Source organism: Caloenas nicobarica, chromosome 9 (assembly GCF_036013445.1).
Source record: "Caloenas nicobarica isolate bCalNic1 chromosome 9, bCalNic1.hap1, whole genome shotgun sequence".
Taxonomy (NCBI): Eukaryota; Metazoa; Chordata; class Aves; order Columbiformes; family Columbidae; genus Caloenas; species Caloenas nicobarica.
Window position 1 is genome coordinate 24,591,517 of NC_088253.1, and position 19,984 is coordinate 24,611,500.

A 19,984-nucleotide genomic window follows, 5' to 3' on the forward strand; every position below is an offset into this window, starting at 1 on the left:
GCGGCGGCTCCTCCGTGGCCGCGGCCGCGGCGCCCAGGGCGGTGTGGCGGGCGCCTGAGCACTGCAGCAGCTCGTCCGGGGCGCCGGCAGCCCGGGCTGCGGAGCTGTGCGCGCCCCGGCCGCGGTGGCGGGGAGGCCCGGAGGTCTCGGCATGAGCGCGGCGGCCGCAGGTGCGGGGCAGGGCCCGCACGGGCCGGGGCGCGGTGGGCGCGGTAGCGCTGCGGAGCGTAGCTCGGCAGCCTCACCTGCTGCTGCAGCTGTACGGGCTCCAGCATCGGTGCTTAGTGCGAGTGATCTTGAAAACATCTTATAAATAATCCTGAAAGGGCCGTGGGTACTGGAATCCGGTGCAGGAGGGTGTTGTGCAGAGCAAGGCCGTAGGGTGTGGAGGGACGGGGTGGTTAATCTCTTGTGATGGAATCTAATTCTGTTTAGAATCTGCGATTGCACCAGGAGCCATATGGACAGCTGATGAAATTGCTGAGCTGTGTTACGTGCATTATAAGACCAGACTCCCTAAGCAGGGGAAACCAGATCCAAACAGGGAATGGACTTCACTGGCCGCTGTTGTCAAAGTAGAGTCTGCAACCCAAAGAGAGGGTCTTACTTGCCCAGGAAATCTTCCGGGTAAGAATGAGTTGTGAGGATTGGGGTGGGAGGGGCAAAGAGGAAAGGACGTCAGTCCTCGATGCCTTTTTTTTTTTTTCCCCGCCCCCAAGATACTTTTAAAAATAAAGAACATACACCTCTTCCTGTTCCATTTCTGTCTCCACCCAAGTTTTTTTTGTGATTGTAAAAGCTTTTAGAGTTCCTGTCTAGAAAGAGATGGTTATAGTGAAATGCTGTTCTTCCCAGGCTATAACTAAGAAGGTGAAAACCTGGATTTGGCTGTTCAATAAGTGCTGAAAGTCTAGACAGGACCTGAATTCCTAATGTAAACCCTTGCAAAAGTGTGCTTGGCTACTATTCGAGACAATCCCAGAAAGGTCTCTGTTCACTCTCCTTTAACAGACTGCATTATTACATTGTACGTTTGTGTTAGTTCACCATCATCTTCTTTTCCCTTAGTGGCACTTCCATGTTGTCAGGCAGATTGTGTCCCATGCTTCTTTCTACTGTGTTTGAGGAATCCTACGCCAGTGTCCACTGTGTGCTGCCTGGCCTGGGTTAGCAGTCCTGCTATGGGATCATAGACTTTTCTTAGCACCAGTGCTTCTGCCTGTTAAGTTCAGTTTTCCAGCTGGTAGTGTTTCCTTTCTGGAACGCCACATGCCTTCTTCCCTGTACCTTTCCTTCTACACAATGTTCTGTGTGTTGTTTTACCAGAATGACTGTATGAGAGCAGTGCCTCTGGGGATAGTTTGTTCAGTTAATGTTGTTTCTTTTTTTTAGTAAGGAAGGAAGTTGTTGCTATGGGAACTGGAACAAAATGTATTGGCCAAAACAAAATGAGGAAAAACGGTAAGTAAAATTCAAGAGTAGGCTACCTATGCTACCTTCTTTCTTGCTAGTATTATAAAATCAATGAAAATGTCCAAGGCATTGAGCTCAGACTTGTGGATTGAAGCCAGAAGTGCAAGGCAGACCTCACCTTGTCAAGAAGACAGGCACTTAGGCAGCCAGGGCGGCTGCCCAGGATGTTTGACACACATACTGCCTTGAAGGTGAATAAAGTTTTTATATGTGGAAATGTGTATTTCAGGCTATGAATTTGCATGCCCAAAGAGTTCGTAACTAAAAGCAAAACAAAACATGAACAAAGTAATTATGCTTCAGTCACCTGTTAGAGTCTGGTTTTATTGTGGTCTGATGCAGAAGATTGCTGCTGCTGAGTGAGAGTGGGGCTGACACCAGAAAGGCACTAACAGGCTTTTTCTCCCATACTGTATATTCTGCAGCTAGATAGTTCTAAGTGTTTACAATAAATGCACGGGATAGGTACGTGACTTTAGCTACCATTTATTACCATTTGTCGTAGGAGTTTCCTTGCTCTGCTTGTCTGTTTTCCTATTCAGAATGTATTTCTCTCCTAGGAGAGGGCAGAAGGCACAGTAATTAATGCTGAAAAGTGACTGAGGAGGAAAAGTGTTTGTGAATATGTAGGTACAGGGCTTTCTGCTGCCTTTAGAGTTCAGACAAGGGACAGAGCAAGATAGGAGAAGCAGTTTTGCGTGCATCAGTTTTAGGCTGTTTCATGTTCTGTATAACATCCTTCATATTTAAATGAATTAATGGAGCAAAAGAGAAGAAACTAATTTCTGTATCTTAGATTTTTGTGGATGCTTGTGACAGCCATCTTAGAAGAGTATTAGTATAGACTTTTCTGATTGATGTACAAAAACAGTGATTAAACTGTTGTGCTACTTACAACCTAGGTATTAAGAGTCAAAGTAGAAATTCGACTAGAAAGAAGTAGAGCTAGTTCTTCTCTGTTTGTCTTCAGTGATCTTATGAGAATGTTCATTTATTTTTAAATTAACTTGGCTGGTAAGTCATGTTAATGGTTATCTGTTAGAGAACTTTTAAACTTCTAGAGCTGTTAAAGAAGACTTTTGTCACCTGGTCGTTTATTCCTGAAATAAAAGCTGATCTACAGATCCTGTTCCTTTAGGTGCTGCAACAGGCAGACACTGCAGGAAATTTGAAGATGAGGTGTGTAAATGTGGTAAATATCAGAATTATTTAGAAGAAAAGTAATTTAAATTGTAGGACATAGTGCAACAAGGAACTTGAACCAAAAGCTTAACAAACACTTGAAATTTCCTGGATTTTATGCTTAATCTGAGAATAAAAAGATTTATTGTTAAGAGCAAATGTCAGGAAGGTTTTGAAGGCAGGCAGTGTTTTTCAGCTCAAAGGATTTTAGATACAAGAAGAGTTACAATTTGGTATTTATAATAAATCTCCGACTTGCTGAGGAGTGAAGATTTTTATTTGTGTAGGCTATTGACATCCTTTTGTAGTGACTGGAAGTTTAATCTTGGACTAACCTAATGTCAATGTTAAACCTTCAAATGCTAACAAATCTGGAGAACTGTGATCTGTCAAATCCTGTTTGCTTTGTTCATCTCCTTTTCAGTAACAATGTGTGTTCTCATTTGGTTGTTGCTTTAGGAGACATTCTGAATGACAGTCATGCCGAAATTGTGGCTAAAAGGAGCTTCCAGAGGTGAGGCATGAAGTTCACGTGCTGTTATTCAGTGACACTTGAGGTGGTTTGTTGCAATACAAATGGTTTTGACCTACAGCTGAAATAGCCAGATATTACAGCTTCAGGGATGAGAATGTAGTGAAAGAGACAGTATTACTTCAGTGTAGGCAATGCTTTTTTTCCCTTTGTTAGCAGGAGTTTAACCTCATTTTTACACTTCTAGATGGTGTTAAGGTCCTCTCACAAAAGTTTGTTTCTTCCTCATTCTTGTGGAGCCTCTGTAGGAAGAAGTAGGATCTGATTTCATGTGATGTCAATGCTGCTCTGATGACCAGCTGTCAAGGGCAGCCTTTTTGCCGTTTCCCACATACCACTCCTCTTACTCTCGTGGGATAAGCTGGTTCAAGGAACTGAGCCAGGAAAATTGTAATGCTGCAGGAACGAGGATGTTTCCTGTGGTTCGATGCCACTAACGCGGCTCTTACACAGTCGGATGAGTTGCAGTGCTGGTACAAATACGGAGTGGGAGGAGGGGAACTTAGATGTATGATTTGAGGAGGTAGTTAACGCCACTGAATCCAACACTTTGAGGTTCCAGTGATGTGTTTGTGTTTAGGGAGTATGTTGGATGCCATCTATCTGTGGAAGCATAGCTGATTGGTTCCTCACAGACTTCGTCAGGAAAGAACAGGCACCAGTGGGCATCTAATTTTTGTTGTTTTCCCATGCATCAAAAATGAAATATATGTTTCATGAAAACTTTCTGCCTAACAGGTACCTTCTCCACCAGGTGCAGCTGGCAGCTTCCCATCAGCAATGCAATATCTTTATTCCGGGAACTGAAACTGGGAAATGGAAACTCAAACCAGATATCATGTTTATTTTCTTCTCCAGTCATACCCCATGTGAGTATGCTGGAGTGAACCAATGTCATGGCTCCCGCTTGTAGAATCTTTTCTGCCCCTTGCCTTTCTTAGGTCTCTCTTTGGTCTGGAGTGACAGTGGGGCAATAACTCATGTTACCAGTATGTGCCCTAAGATGTATTGACTGGTCCTCCACAGATACATTTGGCATTTTTAATCTCGCTGGATATGATTAATTAGAACTCAGTAAATCTGATATACTGCTTATTATATAGTGGGATGTTTCTCTTTAAACAATAAAGGCTACTATTTACTCTTCCAGAAACTAACACTTGTCAGAGGTGCTGTCATATCACCTGGTTGCTTTGCTCTATAGGTTGTCTCCTTGGATGCAATTTTTAATAAAAATATTGACATTTACCACAGTTCCTAAAACAAAAACACGCAACCACACAAAAAAAAACCAAACCACAAAACAAGCAAAACCAAAAAAATGAACAAACCAGACAAAAAACCAAATCAGAACAAACAACAACAAAAAGAACCAATACCAAACTCCCCCAAAACAACAAAAAAAGCCTCACTCACAAACCACCACCCCAGCCCAACCCAAAACTTCTTATGGTATGGAATGCAACTTTTCATTTGTCACAGAAAATGCTCTTTGTGTGTTTTTAAAAAAACAGCACCACAAAGATGAGTATCGGCAAAAAGCAGGAATGCATCCTCTTGGTCTACCAGCTTATCAGATGTCTCCGTGTTACCACACTCTTACCAGTGTGGTCTTCAACTCTAAGTTTGTTACCGAGGAAGTCTAAGCACTCTCAAAATATACTTCGTCAGTATCTTGCATAGTGAATTAATTGCTCATACATTTTCGTTATTTTGACGGCATTGCTGAAATATGTTATGATGGTTTTCTCTGTTAATGCAATATGCAAACAGAATCTGCATCTTCAAAGCTAACAGCAAGAATAGCGCCTTGCCTGTGTTTTCCTCATGTGCCTGTCAGGCTTTGTTTGTTTTGAACTGAGCTTCAGAATTTTGGTTTTGAGCTTGTTTTAGTGATACAGATTAAAATTTCCATCCTTATTTAATACGTTATTCTTTAATGATTCTTTTGAGGTTCGTGTGGTTTAGTTAGATCAGACTGGTTTTCTTGCGAGTCTTCAGCTCTGCTTGTAGTCTGTCAAGTGCCTTTGACACCTTTTGCTTTATAATTTTTGTTTTAAATTTTGCTTTTTTGATTATTTCTTGGGTAGAATACAAAACTCTAAATATATATTGGCTCAAATGTCAGTGAAGTCTGATTAATCATTGTACAGGGCGACCTTGTTTGAAAAGTTTGTTCTCATAGTTAAATTTTCCTGATTGCAAATCTATGAAAGCTAATAGTAGCTGTAATATTATTGGTGTGATGTGTTCCAGTCATGAGAGATGTGGGTTTGGCCAATATTGATGTTACTACTTTTGTTCTAGGTGGAGATGCTTCTATTATTCCAATTAGTGAACCAGAGAACCAGCTTTCTAAGCCAGGTGATGCAGCTGTACAATCAGCAGAGCAAAGAAGTAACCGTGATCATTTGGATCCAGAAGATGATAGGAAATCTGAGAACACAGCAAGTAATCATGCAGTCAAGAGAACGAAAACTGATGATGGTTATTTTTCCGTAATCACTGAAGACCTGGCTGTTCAGCAGGTATCTGTGAAACGAGAAGACAACATAGATCCAAAGAGTTACGACTGTTCTGCAGAGGCGCAAACAGCTGATCAGGATGCTGCCGCAGGGAGACCGAAGGTGGTAGATGTTTATAGAACTGGAGCAAAATGTGTCCCCGGAGAGCTGGCTGATGCCCGAGTGCCTGGGCTGGGCTATCACTGTGTGGGGTTATTGCGAGTGAAGCCAGGTCGTGGGGACAGAACGTGCTCCATGTCCTGCAGCGATAAACTGGCTCGCTGGAATGTGTTAGGGTGTCAAGGAGCTCTTCTGATGCATTTCCTGCAGTATCCAGTGTATCTGTCAGCAATTATAGTGGGGAAGTGTCCGTATAGCCAGGAAGCCATGCGGAGAGCAATTATTGAAAGGTAAGTACTCTCCTTTGGGAATCAGATAGCTTGCATGGAGTCAGTGAGTTATGGAAGGCGTCACATCACGCAAATATTGGGACTTTGCACCAAAGGCATTTGCAGAAAATGTGACTTTCTGCAAACTTACATTTTCAGAAAGTAGCCTTGTGTAGTATGGAGAAAAGGTGACTACGGCTGATAGATCGGATGAAGATTCACAAAGAATTTCCGTTAGATTCGGGATCCCCTTGGTTGTCCGTTCACAGAACAATGAGAAGCTATAAGCCAGCCGACTTTTTCTAGAGACCTTCCAGCAGAAAAAGCAGCTGGAAGGACGCAAACTCAGCATAGTGAAGCTTTTTAGTGTAGTGAAGTTGAACTTTTCTTGCCCTCTTCCTGATTTTATTTCCTCAAGCAGGGTCTAGAGAAGTTTTAATTTATTCAGTTATCCATATTCCACAGTGTCATTCTAAGTTCCCTTTTATAGAATTGTGTTGGTGAGCAAAAGCAGCTTTTATTTCTTGCAGGACCGTTCCTAAAATTAAATTTAAAAGCCCCTGTCCATCCTAAAGGCAATCTGACAGAAGTGACTCCAAATGAATGCACAGGTAGTCTTTTGCACTGTGGGAGGGATGTCCTTCTGCTTGTCCTCACAAGCCTTTTTATAACGTAGCATTAAATGAACTTCTTAATTCTTCTGAAGCTTTTGCTGATTTTAGACACGCTGCTTTCAGACTTACTTTCCAGCAAGTAAAAGATGCAGTATTTTAAACTTGCTTTGAAGGGAGTTGTAGTAAAACCAGTTTACTTTCCACTGTCTTCCTAAGCTTGGATCCAAACTTAAACTTTTCCAGGAGGTTAATATTCCATTCAGTGAGTAATGGTAATTTAGGGTAACCACTGTGAGATTATACATGGAACTGTAAGTCTATTTTATATCTTTCTAATATTTGATTATGAACCCTTAGGTTCATAAAACAGTTGTTAATGTAATACGGTTGACCGTGTAAATATTTTAAGATTGTTTTTCATTGTGGTTGCAGAAGTATATTGCAGTTTTTATCCTGTATGCCTTATCTATATTGATAATGCTAGCTTTTAACTAGACCTTTTAAAATCAGTTCATCGTAGTTTTTCTAGGATGGACAAGGTCTTAATAAACTGCGGCTTTTTTTTTAACAAATACTTTTTGGAAGGGAAGAATGCTCCCAAACCTCCTTGTCTCTCTTCTGAAACTCATGTTCAATTCAGTTTTAATGTAAAAGTAACATGCTTTAGATCACAAAGGGAAATTGCAGAAAATCGGCTTGTTTGGGAAGACCAGACTTAAAATTGCTTGCATTTTTCCATGTTTGCTTTAGGTGTCAGCACATCTCATTTTTACCAGATGGTTTTCTCGCTCAGGAGGTTCAGCTGTTGCAGTCGGGTCTTCGATTTGAACACAACCGGCAGGCAATTCAGGAAGTTCAAACTCACAACAAAACAAAACTTGTTCCTTGCAGTGCTGGTGAGTTAACTTGGGCTGGTTGCATAACTGCATGCAAAAGTCCAGATAGAAATTAGGTGGTTTGGGTGGTTTCCTAAAATGGAACATAATTCATTGCCAGTGCTAGAGGCAAAGCGTGGCTTAGAGCACAACTTTAATTTCAGGCCAGAACTTAATTGTTAATAATATTCAGCTCAGCCTCTAGTTCCCTGCAGGGAGTTTTCAGGCTGAATAAACACTTGGTTGATGCCATTAAGAATTTATAATCTAAACAAAGTTGGAAAATAACCAGAGAAAGCAAAGTTCTGAGGGCAATAAGGAGACAAAAATATCAAAAGACTTCTTGTTTCAGTTAGTTTTGCATTCTCTTTGGTAATGAACAGAAGACTTGCCATGCTGAGTTATGCTTGTAATTGCTCCAGAAATCTGTAAATGTAGAAAGAATACAGAGTAGTATAGTGTAAAAGTTTTCATTGATAGAGGTTTTGGACATTGCATTTTTTTGTCATGGCGATGAATGAATATGCAAGTCATGTTGTGATGTGGCAACACGGTCTCATTTGGGGAAAAAAAACCCCAATGGAACTGCCGCAGTGTGTGTGTAGTTAAGCAGTTTCTGTAAACTGAGACGCGCCTGCCTTCTGCTGCTCTGTGCTCCTCTGTCAACTGGAAACAGAACTTACTCTGCTACCATAGAGCTGATGATAAAATAGAGTGGAAACAAAGGGTTCCTTAACGGAATTCAGATTAATTAAATTGGAGTTATTTACAGGTGCCAGGAAAGATTTTGATTCTGTGAGATAGGAAACAAAAGCCATCATTGAAAAATGGTGCTAATTCACTTAGCAAAAAAGATCTGAAGCCAGCTGTGACTAAAGTCCTGTGTATGCGTTTCTTTCTGTACAGTTACTCAGGTGATTCTGTTAAATAAAGATGAGTGATGCTTTATCACACTTTTTTGCATGTATGAATTATGGAAGTTGATTTTTTTCTTGAGGGGGTGAAAAACAGAATAAACTCTGAATTCAGGACTGTTACACTAGGTATAGAAATTTGTTTGATAAGAACATTTCATCTGGCACTTTTGAAAAGAAAAATGTGTTCTGTTTAAGATTTTGAAGATTGCAATAACTGTGACTAAATGAAAGAATAGAAAATGATTTCATTTTTGAGTAAATTTTTACCTGCTTGTCAGAATCTGATATCCTCTGACCAGGTGGTTTCAGATACTTTACGTTTGGAGGGTTTAATGTTTAATACCAGTTGTATGTATTTAACGTTATTTGACTTTACACACAATTTTAATATAGTAGAGTGATACAGCATTGTACCTAAATCACAGTGCAAGTACAGTTTACACTTATGTATGGCAATTGCAGCATACAGTCGAATCAATACAAGTGTTATTAACATAACCAGTCTCCATAATATGGTGTATTTTTTGAGCATCTTGAACAGCAAGATAGCGTCATGAAGGAGGGAAGCTGTGAACATTGTCTTTAGAGTTAATGCACATGCAACTGCTTTGCCTGTTAGGAACGTAGAAATGGGAGAACTTGCGGAACAAAAATTGCCTCAAGGCAGAAGGAGTTAAAGGAACTCTTGGTGAGGCTGTGGGGGACAGATTGGGCATGTCAATCAGTTTTGTGTCTGTTAATATGCTACCTTTTCCAGACAGGATGCACAAAAGAAAGTAGAATCCCCCTAAAAAGGGGAGAATAAGAAAGCTGGAGGCCAAATATTTAGAGGCATGGATTCTTGAAGGACCTGATTAAGATGAAAGTTCTCTATGTGTGTATGTGTATATATATAACTTTTTATTAAACAGAATTTACCAGTTCTTTTAGATACTAGAGTACTGGCCCTAGAGAAACATGGTCCTCTGTATAGTTTGAATTATTTCGGGAAGCAGCATGGTATCCTGCGAGCATATAGAATGAGAGGAACTGTGAAGTTCTGCATTTGTGATGAGAGCACCTCCCTTGTTCCTCAGCTATCAGTTGGAGCGCGGTCCCTGAGCAGCCTCTGGATGTCACTTCGGATGGCGTCCGGCAGGGAACGACAAAGAAGAGGATTGGGAGCCGCCAGAGCAGGTGTGAGAGCGCTGCGATATCTGGATGCATATACCGAATTTGGTAGCATACACGCCTCTGTTAGCTCATGTGATGTGCAGTGCATTGTCAGAGCAGAAAGAAAGCCACGGAGTGGGGAAAAACGGGAAAGGCAGGGAGCGGAGGAAGAGTCAGTGTAAGGACATGTTGGAATGACTGAAGTTGAATTAGGATTAACAAGTTTATCCTATTCTTTGTCACTTTTGATTAAAGAGACCAATGTATATAATGGTGGTGGGGGACTATGATAAATTTTTATTAGAAGACAGCTGATTTACTGATGAAGTTAATAGAACTTCTGCTTTGTATCTTTTGGGTTGGTGGCTATGAAGGAGATGTGTGTGTGTGTTACAGGTCTGGCCAGCTGGTCCGGATGTGTGATTGTTGAGTGTTGCTCTGAAATGTTGACTTTCTGCCTTGAGGTTTGAAAATGTTATGAAATGCTTGCAGCAGATTCCTAACGCAAAACATGTCACTTTTCCAGTTGTTCTCTTGACACCGTGCTCTTTAAGAAACATCATAACCTTCTATCCACTGTTAATGTTTAAAGAAACAGTTACGTATTTTTCTTGTGGTTGAGAGGAATTACTTGTAAACTTCTGCAGACAAATGTCTCCATCTCTCTACACTTTCCTCAGTGTAGGTGAGGTGACCAAAATTATCACTGGTCTGTGGAAGTTCAGCTTGGGGGTTGGGGCCATGTTTTGGTGGTTGGCTGCTTGTATTACCAATTTACCTGTGCCCATATTGTTCATCTTTCCCAGGCTTTCTGGGAGAAAGAATATAATCCTGACATTTTGTTAGCACAGGTGACCTGGGTGACTTAGTGTGTCTTCTGCGACAGGCTTTATGTGCACTGTAGAATATTAGTTTCCGATATGTGGTGTGTAACGTATTCCAGAAAACATGTGAAAGATGAAACAAGCCAACCAACTCCATTTCCTCAGTAGGTTCACACTTGTTACGTAGCAGTATTAAAACTGTAGAGCCATCAGCTAGCTGCCAGTTTGCACAAAACTGTAGGAACTGAATTACTCTTGAGAGATCCTTCTCTGTTTTTACATGTGCTTGATACTCGCTAAAACATTCAAAAATTATTACAGAGCCTACAGGACTGTGTGATTGCAAAGGACTGTTTTCCTTAGGAAATCAGGATTGAAACTACGTCAAGGAATAAGTAAACTGTTTACGCTTTTGTGATAAACAGTTACAAAAGGAGCTTTTATAATGAAAATAAGGAATGTAAAGCCTTTTTGGGAGGGGTGTTTAATAATAAGCAAGACTTGTGTTTCTGCCCTGTTTGTTTTGTCCCCTCGAGGAATCTCAGGGTGATTGGTGGGGGCTGTTGTTTAGGGTTTTTTCCCTCTCAGTATGCTAGATAACAGTAAATATGAAGGAAGGTAAAGCTGACTGACTAAAAGGAATTTGTAAGTAGATGTTTGGTATGTGCTTTTGTTAATGCTTTATTAACTAAAACACCAAAACCTACAATATAAACCCTTGGCAGATTAACATGAGATTTTAGAGCATCTTTGAATGCCAGTTTTGGGGTTCTTAAAGAATGTGCTAGGAAAATAGGAAGGGGTTTTTTAATTCCCCCCCCGCCCAATGCTTCTGGAGAATCAGCTTGGACATGTTGGAGACCTGAACCAGTTGTGAAGACAAGTGTATAAAAATAATTTAATTAAGTAGAGAATATAGCTGGGGCTTTCAAATACAAACTATGCTTTATAAGCAGTTCACCTTGTTGCCTTCTCTTTGAGGAAAGAAAAGGGCTTAAAGCCAACAGAGATGCATATGATACCTTCAAAACACCTTTCAGACTTTGATTCATTATATTTTGTTACGACTCTCTTTGTGTTTAACTGCCCTGCAGCTGTTGATGAATGTGTCCTCGTCACCATTGTGAAAAGGGCAACATCATTCCAGATATTTCTTCTGGTTCTTTTATTTGTTCTGAATAATACAAAGTTAGTTTGTTTGAACGAGCTTTTGAGGTCTTTCTGTGCTTGTTTGATCAGTTCTGGGACTGGTCCTGGCTGAACCTTGCCGTGGTTCTGAGCTGACAGGACAGTGCGCTCTCACACAGGTAACGGCGTGGCGATGTCTAAGTGTTCTCTGCAAACTGACAGTGCTGGCTGGGACAGGGCGGCAGTGCAGCTCTTCGTCAATATGACATTTAAAACAAAAGGAAAAGGCAGCTGGGCAGCTCAGATGGGGTGGGGAAAGATAAATCGTGGAGAACTTTTACACTCTTTGAGAAGTGAACATAATTCTTTTATCAGAAATGTTCAGCTGGGATGTACTGCTGTGAGCTGTAAGAGGCAGTGCATTTCTGATTTCTTTTTTCTGTCAGAATTTGATTTCTTTTTCTTTCTTTCTTTTTTTTTTTTTCCCCATCAGATCCAAGATCTGTAAAGTGGAACTCTTCCATACATTCAAAAAACTGGTGGCAAGTATTTCACAAGAGGATCTACCAGACACTCTCCGGTAAAGACATTTTTGTTATATTTAGAAGACTGATTTGTATCTTAATGAAACTCAAGAATGTTGTGATGATACCAGAATCTGCTCATGAATCTCACCTTAGATGAGTTCATTGTTAAAATTTGATACTTGAAAAATATGGCATGTGCTTGATGGGTTAGGAAGACTCTCTTTTTGGTCTTTTTAATCACCTTCTTGGAGAAATAGCTATCGCATCTCATGCATTAATGATGGGCAGAAGAAATTTCAGGTGGATTGTTTGTGTGGAGTTAAGGTAAGAATTTGTGGCAGCTCATCTCTTCTGAAGGCTTACTGCTTTTCAAAAGGGTAAACACTGTTCCTGACCCAAGGGAGCCTCGTCCCTCTCTTGCACTGGATCTGGTGTCTGTTAGGCACCTCTAAGCCTCTTCAACTTGCCGTCTTGGCAGAAAACTACTTTTTTTTCTTTTTTTCCCCCTCTGAGTTAAAGTGGCAGTGGACAGCTGGGAAGAAGGAGCGCAGAGGGAGATGAGGAGGTAGTGTTTTTTTGAAAACGTGAGCTGTTTATATCAGCTGCCTGCAGCACTGTACCCTTGGTAGTGTTCAAACCCTCCATCCCAAAATTGTCATAGGGTTATTGATATCTGGTTGGTGTTTAATAATTCAATCAAATGCCACTTCACAGAATCACAGAATGGCTGGAGTTGGAAGGAACCTCTGGAGATCATCCAGTCCAACCCACCTTATTTCACAGCAAGGAAGAGTTCAAGGTTAAAAAAAAAAAAAGTATATTTTTTTAGAGAAGTCAAGGCTAAATTTTTTTTTCATCTGAGCGTATGATGGAGTAAGAGCTACTGAGTGAGACTGTGTCGGCTCTTTCTGCAATGCAGATGTTACATAGGTGGAGACTGCCTGGAAAGAGCAGAAAGAAGCTTTTGTCTGAGGAAGCCATACTTGGAGGTTTCTGTTACATTATTAGAAACAAGTTTGGTTTATCAGGCTGAAGTTTCTTGTGGTAATCGTCCAGTCTGGCATTGCATTACATGCATTACGCATTTGTTGGTATTCCAGCCCAAATAGCTACCGTAGAGTGGGGCATAGTTTCATATGTACAGCAACTTATCTCTCACTTTGGTGTAGAGATTGTGAGAAATGTAGAAGGTTCCAAATCCATTGCTTTGCAAGGTTTATTTTCTTTTGGACTCATTTCCAGGTATGGCTTCGCCAGCTCTGGGATGCAATTATACCAGTTGTCAAGCTAATTTAGCTGCTTGTAGCTGCTGATGGGGATGGTCTCTGCTGCTGTTACTGTAGATTGCTGTTTTCTCCCTTTTATCAGTAGCACTTCTCCAACCTCACGGTGAGCCAGTTCAACTAGCTAAGGTGGCAGAAAAGAATTTCCTTGCCTTCTGTGTTTTCTGTTGGACTAATAAGCTGAATTCGCTCATGGAAAGCTAAAACAGATAATAAAACCCGGACAAAGCAAGTAGGAGGGATGTGTGACTGGAAGCAGGGGAGACAGGCCATTTCTGTCTTTCATGGGCCCAAGACATTAAATGAGATTAACTTAGCCGAAGTAAGTGTATCCTGGGTCTTTAATTATTTGTTCTCTCTTGCTTTTGAGTTTTGTGAATTAAAGATTGCAGTTACCTTCTGTGTCTATAGAAGTGTCTCATAACTATTTTGAAGCTCTGATGCCAACATGAGCCATGCTATTGCTGAAATGGTTTCAGCTGGTTCTATAAATAAAGGTGCACTTTCTCCTTAATTCAGTTTTAAATATAAAATTATTAACCTCTTTTGGGTGGGAGTTTGTTCTCTCTTGTTTAGCCATCGTAATTTCCGCAGGATAGAGTGTGAGCTGGTACATTATTGGGTAGGTGACTCATTGTGCTGATCATGTGCTGCTTACATAAAGTCACTTCACCTCAGGGCTTTTCTAGACTCCAGTGGCTTTGTAATTTCCTTTGACTTTTTTGTCCTCTACCGTTTTTCTGTCTGGGCTTCAGCTGACGAGGTCCAGCTGATTCGCAGATGTAGCATCATATCTAGGCTGCACAAACTCTGCTTATACAGTAGAGGTGCTAGCTCACCAGTCAGCTTGTGCAGTTGCTTTCCTTTTGAAGTCTTTACTTTTCCTACTCTTCGCTTAAAAAGCAAAATTAAAAAATGTCTTTGCATTGCTGTTTCCTTCTTCCCTTTCCTTTTTTATAAAATATTGATGTGTGTTCTTCCTTTTTCTTCCTTGCCTCCTTGTAGTCTGGATTTGAGTGGACTTCAGATAAGAAATCACACACCCTCAAATTGTTTCCTCTAAACTCCTGTGTATTTAACTGTTAACCCAGTTTTGTATTTTCTTCACATTCAAATGTATCTTGTTATCTCCTCCCACAAAGGGCCAGCTCTAGTGCTGTGCTGTCACCCAGGTTCCTTTTCCCACTTCGCCCCTAAGTTGCTGCCCTGCCTCTTCTAGTCCATTTTGTGGTCTCTTGCCTCCCATCCTTTCTGCTCCGTCAAGGGCATCTAGTTCTGTAGTCCTTTAAACTTTGCTGAACAACTTGTCGTGGTAGTTGTAGAGTATATTAGGACAAGGGTCATTTGTCACTTAACCCGTCATCTACTGTTGCCCCCTGTCAGACCTGGGATACTGGGGCAGTTAAAGCTTTACGTGGAGCTGGTATACTGATTCTGATGTTCTTTTGTTTTCCTCTTTCCTATGTCTAAAGCTACTTCTCTTGCTTTTTGTGCCTTCCTTTCTCTTTCGTTCATCACTCCTCTCCAGAGAGTCACTGCGGGCAGGGTTAACTTTGCTGGCTCTCCTACAAGGCCAGTTTAGGAATTTGCAGTGGTGTAGCTTAGCTAAGGTGCTAAGCATAACATTCAGCAGTTGCTTTTGTCAGGACTGCGTTCATTTGCTTTCAGCTGAGACTGTGAGAATGAAGTGGTGTTTGGCTGGCATTAGCTACATCTTCACAAAGAACAAGATAGTGCTGTATTGTGCTGTCCCAGTTTCTTTTCTGATAATTCTATGATCTCTGTCTTCTATACCTTACTTAAATTCTCACTCATATCTCTAGCTAGACTATCTAAAATTTTATTTGCTTTTTAATAACCTCTTACCTGCAATACTTCATTCTCTTCTGTTGACTCCCTCTCACATGTTGTTTCATGTTAATGTTTCGAAATTACTGGTACATAAATCCATCTTTTTTTTCTTTTCATGTTTTCTGTGCTCACTGTCAAAAGAATGGTGATGCACTGTTGGTGGTAGTATGGCAAAGGAGGTTTTTTGCATTGTTGCGTGGTTTTTTTTTTCCTTCCCTTCTTGTAGAAAAAAAAGTGCCTCGTTCATCACCTGAGGAAGTGAAAGCTTTCTTTTGCCATATAGTGGTGTGCACCATGCGGGGTCACCAGGCATTGCTGTTTGTGCAAGGTGTGGCTGGCTGTGCAGCCCTTCGTCTGAATCTAAGGGAGAATTTGTAACATAAACCTGCCCTGAGTTTCTTGCTGAGCTCATTAAATGGATGACTGATCTCTGTTATCTTAAATTGCAGTCAGGAGCCATCACAATTGAGATTGTGCTTTCCTTCTCCTTCCCATTCAGTCTGCAGCATGGACGGTTCCCGGGGCACCGAGCTGAGGGGTGGGCTGTTGCACGAGGCCTGTCAGGTGGCTTTAACGTTTAAATATCTAGACTAAAGTATAGGACCTTCACTTGGGCTTCATGTTTAAGATTTTTTTGCCAGTGTTCATTTGTGGAAAACAAAAGGATTCTGCCAGATGACTGCTCAGCATTTCCTGCTGGAATGACTGTGGGTGGTTGTGAGGAAGCGTCAGCCTAATGAAAGCAGCTGTCATGGGACAGGTGCAGTTTCGCTGTTACTGCTGTTCTCCAGTTAAAACAAACCAACCAAACAAACACATTTGCAAAGAATTTTGTTGCAATTTCCTGCTACCTTTTGAATTTTCTTTTTAAAGCTTGTACATTAAACAGTTCCTGTGATAGCCCTACCCCTGCGTAAAGGCCCGCAGGACAGTTAGGTCCTCTGATCTAAAACAACCTTTTCTATATGGCACATCACAGGTGCTTGTTAGGTCGTTGCCAGATTGAAGAGCCTTTTATTAAGTAGTATTTTCTGCCCCATGAAAATACTTATCCAGCATAATTATTTCAAGACTTGATCCTTTTTTTTTTTTCCTAATTACTCTATTGAGCTTCTGTGTGTGTTTGTTTATCTGTTTGTTCTATCTAGCTCTGTGCGACTAGTTTTTTCCACATCTCCGATGACACTGGAAAAAGCCACAAGGCTCAATTTCCAATATTTCAGTAATGTTTTGAAAATCTTGTCTCCCAAGCTAGACATAGCAATATAGTAACAATCTTCCAAACCCTGCAAAACCTTACATTACTGTTAAAGCTTGCTGTATTAGAGTGGAACTCATTGAGTTACCTCACTCTTGTGACTTCGTTCTGTATCTTCTTAACAATTGGCGTCAGTTACAAAGTTCGCCTGTGATGACTGCGTTTTATGTGAAGCATTGAAGAAGATACTAATAGAATCAGGCCAAGCGTGTCTTCCTGGCCCCCTATCACTATGGATTCACAACGTATTTTTATATATTGAAGATCTGTGAGCTTTTGTCCTCTTAGATGCCATTCATTAGTTTTTGTATATGAGTAATGTTTTGGTTGATACCTTGTGCTTATGTCAACGTTCTTCACGTGCAATATGTCTGTAATCTCAAAAGTGCATTATGAGTGGAATGTAAATGTTTGAATATGGGGTTAAAGGCAGATTTGTTGCTGAGAAGAAAGTATTGCTTTTCTTTGCAGGCTGCCTTGCTTGTGAGCCCATTTCTGCTCAGCCTTCTGACCACATGAATGTTTTCAAGCATAATGGTGATTAGTGTAAAGCTTTTTCCAAGAGTGTGATACCTTTCAGAATGAAATCTCTGGATCACCTCTCATGTCTCTAAAATGAGAGTGATTTAAAGACTCACACAGTCTTTAAAATCACTGTCACACAGAGAGTGTGGGGGCAAGATTAAAATAGTAAAGGGAAACACAAAAGGAATGTAGTCAGGCAGACCTGGATAGGTTGGAGATTGTATGATTGTACTGAACTCTGCCTGGGTCAGCAAACTAGTGTTCATTTCTGCCAAAAAAACGTCACAGGTTCTTCATTAATGCTCAGAGCCTTAATGGCCCAACCAAAGCCGAGATACAGTCAAATCATGTCAGGTTTTCAGGCAGATGTACTTTGAATTTGAAGTTATTTTTCTGGTATATGTGTTGAAAATGTCTTAGAAGCTTAATGTGGAAGTTGAGCATGAATTAAATAAATCTGTTTGATTTTGGCAGCTCTTTGAGGAAGCTGTTTAAAATGCAGATTTCTGTTGCATCCACTGTTAAATCCTGTAGTGATGTCTGGTTGGAGAATGAGACCCCAAGAGGCTGCAGTCATGTCTGCTCTTGTAGCTGCTACAGTGGGGTGAAAATACTGAGCTGCTCCTCACTGTCTATCCTGCTTTTGTGCTAGCTGTGCTTTCCCTTACTGTCTGCTGTCACAGTTTCTAAACAAAGGTCTGTTGCAATAATCTAGTTTAGAAAAATCCCATATGTGTTTTAGTTAAATTGAATCAGACTGCCAGATATGAGTTGAAGAGCAGTTGATTTGCTGGCAGATTCAGGAAAAAGAGCAACATTTAGCAAGGAAGAAATGAACAAGCAGGCATTGGAGTCTTTCTCTTGGCTTAGTGGCAGGTGGAATCTATCTATCTGTCTATCTCTCTGGATCTGTATCTATTTATGTGCATCCACAGCAAATGAAAGGAAAGTGGCCGTTTCACCTTTAACAAGATCGAGCCAGTCTAAACATCTGTGTTGTGTAATTATTTTTTGATCTTTGACCATAGAATCATTTAGGTTGGAAAAGACCTTTAAGATCATCAAGTCCAACCATTAACCCAACACTGCCAAGTCCACCACTACCCCATGTCCCTGAGCACTACATCTACGTGTCTTCTAAACCCCTCCAGGGATGGTGACTCCACCACTGCCCTGGGCAGCCTGTTCAATGTCCCACAGCCCCTTCCAGGAAGAAATTTTTCCTACTTTCCAATCTAAACCTCTCCTGGTGCAACTTGAGGCTGTTACCTCTCATCCTATCACTTGTTACTTGGGAAAAGAGACCAACACCAGCCTCACTACAACCTCCTTTCAGGCAGTTCAGAGATCAGAAGGTCTCCCCTCAGCTCCTGTTCTCCAGGCTGAACCCCCCAGGTCCTTCAGCCGCTCCCATCACACTCGTGCTCCAGCCCCTTCCCCACCTCCGTTCCCTTCTCTCAACTCGCTCCAGAACCTCAAAGTCTTTCCTGTTGCAAGGGGCCCAAAACTGCCCCCAGGATTCGAGGTTTGGCCTCCCCAGAGCACAGCACAGGACAGTCACTGCCCTGGGCCTGCTGGCCACACCAGTGCTGGTCCCAGCCAGGATCCTGTGGCCTCTTGGCCACCTGAGCACACGCTGACTCATGTTCAGCCGCTGTCACCAACACCCCCAGGGCCTTTTCTGCCGGGCACTTTCCAGCCGCTCTTCCCCGAGCCTGGAGCATTCATGGGGTTGTGACCCAGGTGCAGGACCTGGGGAGAGGAGGCCTTATCACTCTATATAACTACATCTGCATAAAATCCTAAGTGTGATCTTCTAAGTAAAAGTAGCTGTTTTTTAAAGATGTAAACAGCACCTGATATTAGCTGTTCTATGATAAAAGACAAATGTAAATCATTAGATGCATTTATAATGATGAAGGGCAGGGTCAAAATCTTCAACAAATACATCAGATGCACTTTAAGTGCAAGAAACATGCTAGCATAATAGAGTTTCTTCCCAAAGAATGATTTGGTCGTTATGCTTGAGCATAAGCATGCATATTGCTCCCCAGAGACTCATTTTGAGGTGGAGCAGAAGGTGCAGGTGGTTTGTACCATGTCTTGAAGTACATGTTGAAGTTCCTGGGGTAGAAACAGCTTGCCCATGTTGAGGATTTGGAGCTGGTTGTGGTGGGTTGACCGTCGCACTTTTTGGACCCATGTTGTTTCCCGAATGCTGCTTATGCAAATAATTGCTGGTCTTTTGCCTGTTCAGTGATGCTCCTAAGCCATGATCCACCACTGATAACAGGGTCCTGTGACTGTTCCAACTGGCCAGGTAAAGGAGAGTTGCGGTGGGCCCTTATCTCCCATGTTCAGCAGTGGCATGGACAGGTTCTCCACTCTTGTACCTGCTCAACCTAAGGACTGCAAGATATGTAATATCTCACAGCTTGCTGTGCACGTCACAGTATTCTAGAAATACATTTAGTAGAAGAAGGCTGAATGCCTGAAATACAGCTTCTGATGTTTTTTTTGTGTTTGTTGGGGTTTTTTTGAGAGTGGGGCTGTTGGTGATGATCAGTATTGCCTTTGAGCATGAAATCCTGTTCTGGAAGTTAGCGTGGTGGTTCTCAGGCTTTTTCGGTTATTTGGGTTTTTGGGGTTTTTTTTTTAGATTAGGGTTCCTGTAGTAGTTTGGCTCTTCTTTCTTGATGAAGGTCACATTGCCAGTGATCTTCCCTTCATATTGGGTCGAATGTATAAACATTACGTGCCGCATGTGGCTGACAGACTTTGGCAAAGGGAGATGAAAGAGGCTGGGAAAGGAAAAAAATCTTTATGAAATTGTCTTAGAGGCACTTGTTTTCAGCTACACTAGATCTGAATTTCCCTATTTTGAAAATCGATGGTATAATGCACTCAGCAGAGTGACCAATGGTTCTGCTGAGATTGTGGGGAGCAGGTG

The 19,984-nt window shown here is 41.4% G+C and overlaps 1 protein-coding gene across 3 annotated transcripts in view; it reads left to right on the plus strand.

The window, feature by feature from the left end:
- ADAT1 (adenosine deaminase tRNA specific 1) overlaps positions 1-19,984 on the plus strand; it is a 27,443-nt gene continuing 7,459 nt past the window's right edge. Inside the window, exons 1-9 of one of the 3 annotated variants that reach the window (XM_065640846.1) lie at positions 1-170; positions 436-627; positions 1,393-1,461; positions 3,115-3,169; positions 3,926-4,056; positions 5,495-6,101; positions 7,445-7,590; positions 9,563-9,662; positions 12,084-12,170. In XM_065640846.1, the coding sequence (XP_065496918.1) occupies positions 152-170; positions 436-627; positions 1,393-1,461; positions 3,115-3,169; positions 3,926-4,056; positions 5,495-6,101; positions 7,445-7,590; positions 9,563-9,662; positions 12,084-12,170 (1,406 nt within the window). In that variant the 5' untranslated portion in view covers positions 1-151. The remainder of the gene's footprint in view (positions 171-435; positions 628-1,392; positions 1,462-3,114; positions 3,170-3,925; positions 4,057-5,494; positions 6,102-7,444; positions 7,591-9,562; positions 9,663-12,083; positions 12,171-19,984) is intronic. The other 2 variants (XM_065640847.1, XM_065640848.1) reach the window with 2 other exon arrangements.